Genomic DNA, 5,012 nt, shown 5'->3' with positions numbered 1-5,012 from the left:
TTAGAACGTCCACCGCTGAGCTGGTTTTACTGAGGGGAAGTAATGATAGCAAATTCCTGAACTGCTTGAGGTGAATTTCATTACTGTCGCCATAGCCCCCCCCCCATCCCAAGTTTAGATATAAGGATCACATGCCTTTTACAAACACCATCTCTAGTCTTTCCTCATAATAGGAAGCTCCAAAATTCTCACCCTCTTGGTATTTCTTCACCTGTCTATGAATTGAATTCTTACACACAAGAAATTTAAAGACCCGATACCAACTTGAAATTGGTATTATTTACTCTAGTCCTTTCAGTGCAGTCTCCGGGTGGGTGGGGGTCTTTTAACTTATCTACTTATTATTCATTTATTCATTTGTTTATTTATTGCCGTAGCTTAAAGCCAGGAGAACAAAATACTTTTTTACTACATTGGTACTTATTCTGGCTGTCACCAAGCGATTTTACTGAGAGAAACTCCCCACTGCGAAAGGAGGGTGACGTAACGGCTAAGAACAACGTTTCCGTGACCATTTGTGATACTTATCATTATACGTTTCCTTATTGGTTGTCAGGAAAGAGTACGTGGAACGTACTCAACTCCAACAACATCCCCAACGTCACTGCAGACGTAGTTGCATCGAATCAGCCTAAAAATGTTCATCCAGCAACAGTTTTCTACATCAACGTGGACAAATGTGATGAGGAGAAACAAAACCGTAACTCTCGCAGTGAGGAAACTAAAAAGACGACCACACAACGACCAGCATTGGCAATTCAAGTAAGTTCCTTTTATACCCTGAGAAATCTATTGTTTTCATATTCCTATAAGATAAGATAATATATGTGTATGCATATATATATATATATATATATGTATATATATATATATATGTATATATATATACATATATATATATATATTTATTTATATATCTATTTATTTATTTGGGAAAACAATACAAATTCAATTATGCTTTCACTTCCTTTCAGCGAGTGTAAGATAGAGAGAGAGAGAGAGAGAGAGAGAGAGAGAGAGAGAGAGAGAGAGAGAGAGAGAGAGAGAGAGAGAGAGAGAGAGAGAGAGAGAGAGAGAGAGAGAGAGAGAGAGAGAGAGAGAGAGAGAGAGAGAGAGAGAGAGAGAGAGAGAAAGGGAAGAGGAGGGACGCGAAAGACATTCTTAGATGATGTATTCATAAGATAAGATTTTGACGGGCAACTTGGTTGTACTAGAGAAATTTTGTTGTGTTTGTACCAGTAGTGGCCTAGCAGCATAGGAAGGAGAGTGGATGGACGTTTCAGCTTCGGACATCTCGACCTAGGACATTTCAACCGTATACTGAAATGCTTAATATTATTTGACCTTTTCACAGATTAGGTTTCCCTCCTTGCAGGTTCAGTTTGACTTGCCCGATGTAAGTGTGCGCTTGTTTTGCACCCATTTACATTGTCCTTGGTCAACTTCATGAAAGATTGCCTTTATTCTTCTGTTTGGTTGCACGCCACGCTCATCTCTTATTAGCACTCCAACAACACACTCAGCCTATAAACACTTATTAAGCCTCTGGATTGGTGAATGAAAACAATCCAACTAGAGCTTTGAGTTTATTTCATATTCCACAGTGACTGCATCCACTGGTAGAAAGACCAAAGTATTTATCTGAACACAAATACACAAAACTTATTGTCTGATTTATAAAGGTTTGCAAAATACAATTACCGAATATTGTGCCTGAGGCGGTACAAACAGCAATGCACAATAGCACCGTAAGGTATCTTGAACACTTTTCAAAAAGTCACGCCCAGATTCCTCCAGCTTTCGAAGCTTACTTTGTCTGTGTCTTTCGTTGAAGGAAAGTATCCACAAATGGTAAAATTACGTAACTACTTGTTCATGGATCATATAAATCTGGTGAAAGTAATGTGAAACAGCATCAAATATACTATCCGTAAACCATGTGTTCCTCTGTTCCAAAGATGATCGTTTGTTCATCTTTGACCTATTGCCATAGTGAAAAAATGTATGGTTTTCACGAATGGTCTTGCTCCCTGCATAAGATATGATTAACTTCTGAAACCTGTCAATCATTTAGTCTGTTAGCAACATGTATCCTTTGCAATACACATTATACGGTCTCAATTGATGGTGTTCTGGCTTGGAAACAGGAAAGGTATAAATTTGCTTGGGTTTGTCATTAGATGGAATGTACTTCCTCTTTGTGCCTCAGCAGCACAATCTAATTTACAAGATAATCTCATATGCATGTAATAAGTACTCCTTTATCAAAACTGGGTTGGCATTCTTAGTGGTTAGAATAACAAGGAAGTTGTTAAAGGATCACGCTGAACAAATCCACAGTAAATTTCATGAAACCTTCCAAGAAAAAAATCCCTGAATCCACACTTTGTAGTGAAAACTCCCGTTGACAATTCACTTAAATGACACTGATTTACACATGATGACATATTAATACAGAAAAGCTGGCGAGATAGGGAGTGGTTTTGTACTATAAGAAATTTGTTTAAGCCATTAAAAAACATGAATTCAAACATTTCATTCAAATACCTTTCAATGAACTTTCTGCGGTTGAACTTCCAACAAACAATTGACCGGCAGGTGTTGGCAGGTTTAGTAATAGCACTGGCCCAGCTCGGATCAGGATGTGCCACAACGTACGCAGGCGCTACCATCCCTAGATTCACCGACAGGAATTCGACAGACCTTTTTTTGGATGAGTACAACGTATCTCTCTTTGGTAAGGTATTAACATATGGAAATATCTGGTTTTATGTTACCTAAAGTTGCTTCCATTGTTCCTTAGTTTTTTCGGCGTGTCAGGATAGATGATTTCTCTCATCCTCTTAGTTTAGTTTCATCCTCCAATCTCGAGATAACTGTTTTATATTATGTAAATCTGTTTCCATTGTTCCTCAGTAAGCTTCACGTCTCAGTTCAAATACTTTCTCCTATCCCAGTTCAGTTTTACTCTCAAACGCCGTGCGTTTCCATTCTCGTTACGTTTGTATTTCTCTTTGAAATCAAACATACTTTATTAATGTGTATTCTTTTAATAAAAGTTGAAATACATTTCTGAATGAAAATCTTTCAAATATTAGAAATATCAGAAAATATGATAAAACATCAAATTGTTGGAAAAATTAAGTAGATGATAATCTATAGACAATAGAAGTACCTTATTTCTAGTGAATTAGTGCTTTAGAAAATTGGGCTATTTTTTAATATTATGTGTTTCTGTTATCTAAAGCAAATATGTGACAAAAGTAACACAGGAAAAGGCAGCTCTTTCATTTAAGTTTAATGTAATGTCAGACTACTCGGATACTCGAGTATTATCAAAGCTAAATTTATCATTATTATTTTCGTTGTCCCTTTCATGATGGGTAAATATAACGGCTGGATAAAGAAATTTTGCAATGGAAATTACAATGATGCCTTATCTTTTCTTTTATAACGATTGCATAATTCATGTAAATGGAGATTCTCATATAAACTTTTGTTTCTTCTCTTTCTGTTGACAGCGAGTCTCGTGAACGTGGGCAGCTTGGTGGGGAGCATCAGCTGCGGCTTTCTGATGGTGGAGCTCGGGCCGCGTGTCGCCACTCTTGTCACTCTCCCGGCCTGGTTCTGCGCCTGGGTTATGATTTATTTTGTCAATTCAGTCAAACTTCTCCACTTCACCATATTCTTGTTAGGGACCACCAACGGTGTTCTTGAAAATACTCCTTACACCTACATGCCTGAAATCGCCCATATGCATTACAGAGGGGCTTTGAGTGGTGTCGTCGACGTTTGCCGAGCCTTGGGTATGATGTTTATGTATGGCATTGGAGCCCTTTCTTTGACATGGCGACAATTAGCTCTTGTGGTTGGTATTTTTACATCTGCACCAACTTTCATAGGACTATTATTTCTTCATGATTCACCAAGATGGCTGGCCAATAGAGGTCGCTTTGAGGAGATGGCTAAATCTTTACAATTTTTCAGGGGCAGTCACTACAATATTGATGAAGAATACAAGGATATATGCGACCATGTTAGAGAACAAAGTATTGGCAGTAGTATAATGCATCAGTTAGTGTACCTTAAGGACGTGAGCATATTGAAAAGAGTTGGTCTTCTGAGTGCGATGGTGTTTTTAATTCAGTGGGGAGGAAATATAGTTATTCTGTCTTACGCTACGGTCATATTTGACGAGGCTGATTCCTGTGACAATAACAGTGTTTGCTCCATTTCTGTGGGTGCCGGCAGGACACTGGGGGCATTGTTTTTTACTATTTTGATTGACTATGTGGGACGAAGGGTGGCTTTCATTGGACCCATCTTGTGTTGTATGTTTTCCACACTAGCACTCGGTGTCTTTTTCTACATAAAGAACATGGTGGAAAATGGGGAAGAACTTGTTTCTCATGTGTCCTGGCTGCCACTGGTGGCTGTGGTCATATTTAGTTTCAATATATCTTGGGTTCTGGCTGTGTTCTCCATTCTTACGGGAGAGATTTTACCAGGGACCTTCCGTCAAATGGGGAGGGCCATAACAGGGTCAGTTAACGCTATGGCCAGAACTGGAGCGGCTCAGTCGTTCCCTAATTTGAAAAATACTTTTGGTTACCACACTGTCTTTTGGTTTTGTACTTTCTGTGGAACTGCAAGTGCTGTAATTCCATTTCTTATACCGGAAACGAGTGGGAAGTCTTTGGAGGAGATTGATAGACATTACACGAGAAAACAAAACAAAAAGTAAACAAAAGAACAATTAGTAATGACTAGACCACCCGTGACCCGTTGGGTCAAATAAAATCTTAAATGATACGTTGTTAATAAAATGGTCAATAAAATAATTATAAAGACTATGCTCTTATATTTACAACATTCTCCTCAATTATGCTTAATTTATTGCACCATTTTGCATATGGAAAGTAAGCCTTTGAGACAAATTTTGAGTTGTGTGCCCAATGTTGAGTTGTGTGCCCTTTGTTGAAAGGGCACAAGTATTTCTACACAACGTAACT

At 38.3% G+C, this 5,012-nt stretch overlaps 1 protein-coding gene across 1 annotated transcript; it reads left to right on the top strand.

The window, feature by feature from the left end:
* Nucleotides 1-3,379: 3,379 nt before the first annotated feature.
* LOC143035541 (facilitated trehalose transporter Tret1-like) lies at nt 3,380-4,744 on the top strand. Its single transcript, XM_076202409.1, has 2 exons — nt 3,380-3,383; nt 3,522-4,744. The coding sequence occupies exons 1-2, from the start codon at nt 3,380-3,382 to the stop codon at nt 4,742-4,744; spliced, it is 1,227 nt and encodes a 408-aa protein (XP_076058524.1).
* The last annotated feature ends 268 nt before the right edge of the window (nt 4,745-5,012 follow it).

The sequence above is a fragment of the Oratosquilla oratoria genome, chromosome 19 (assembly GCF_046742065.1).
Source record: "Oratosquilla oratoria isolate Oo_2021 chromosome 19, ASM4674206v1, whole genome shotgun sequence".
Classification (NCBI taxonomy): domain Eukaryota; kingdom Metazoa; phylum Arthropoda; class Malacostraca; order Stomatopoda; family Squillidae; genus Oratosquilla; species Oratosquilla oratoria.
This window is presented reverse-complemented; position numbering and strand designations above follow the sequence as displayed.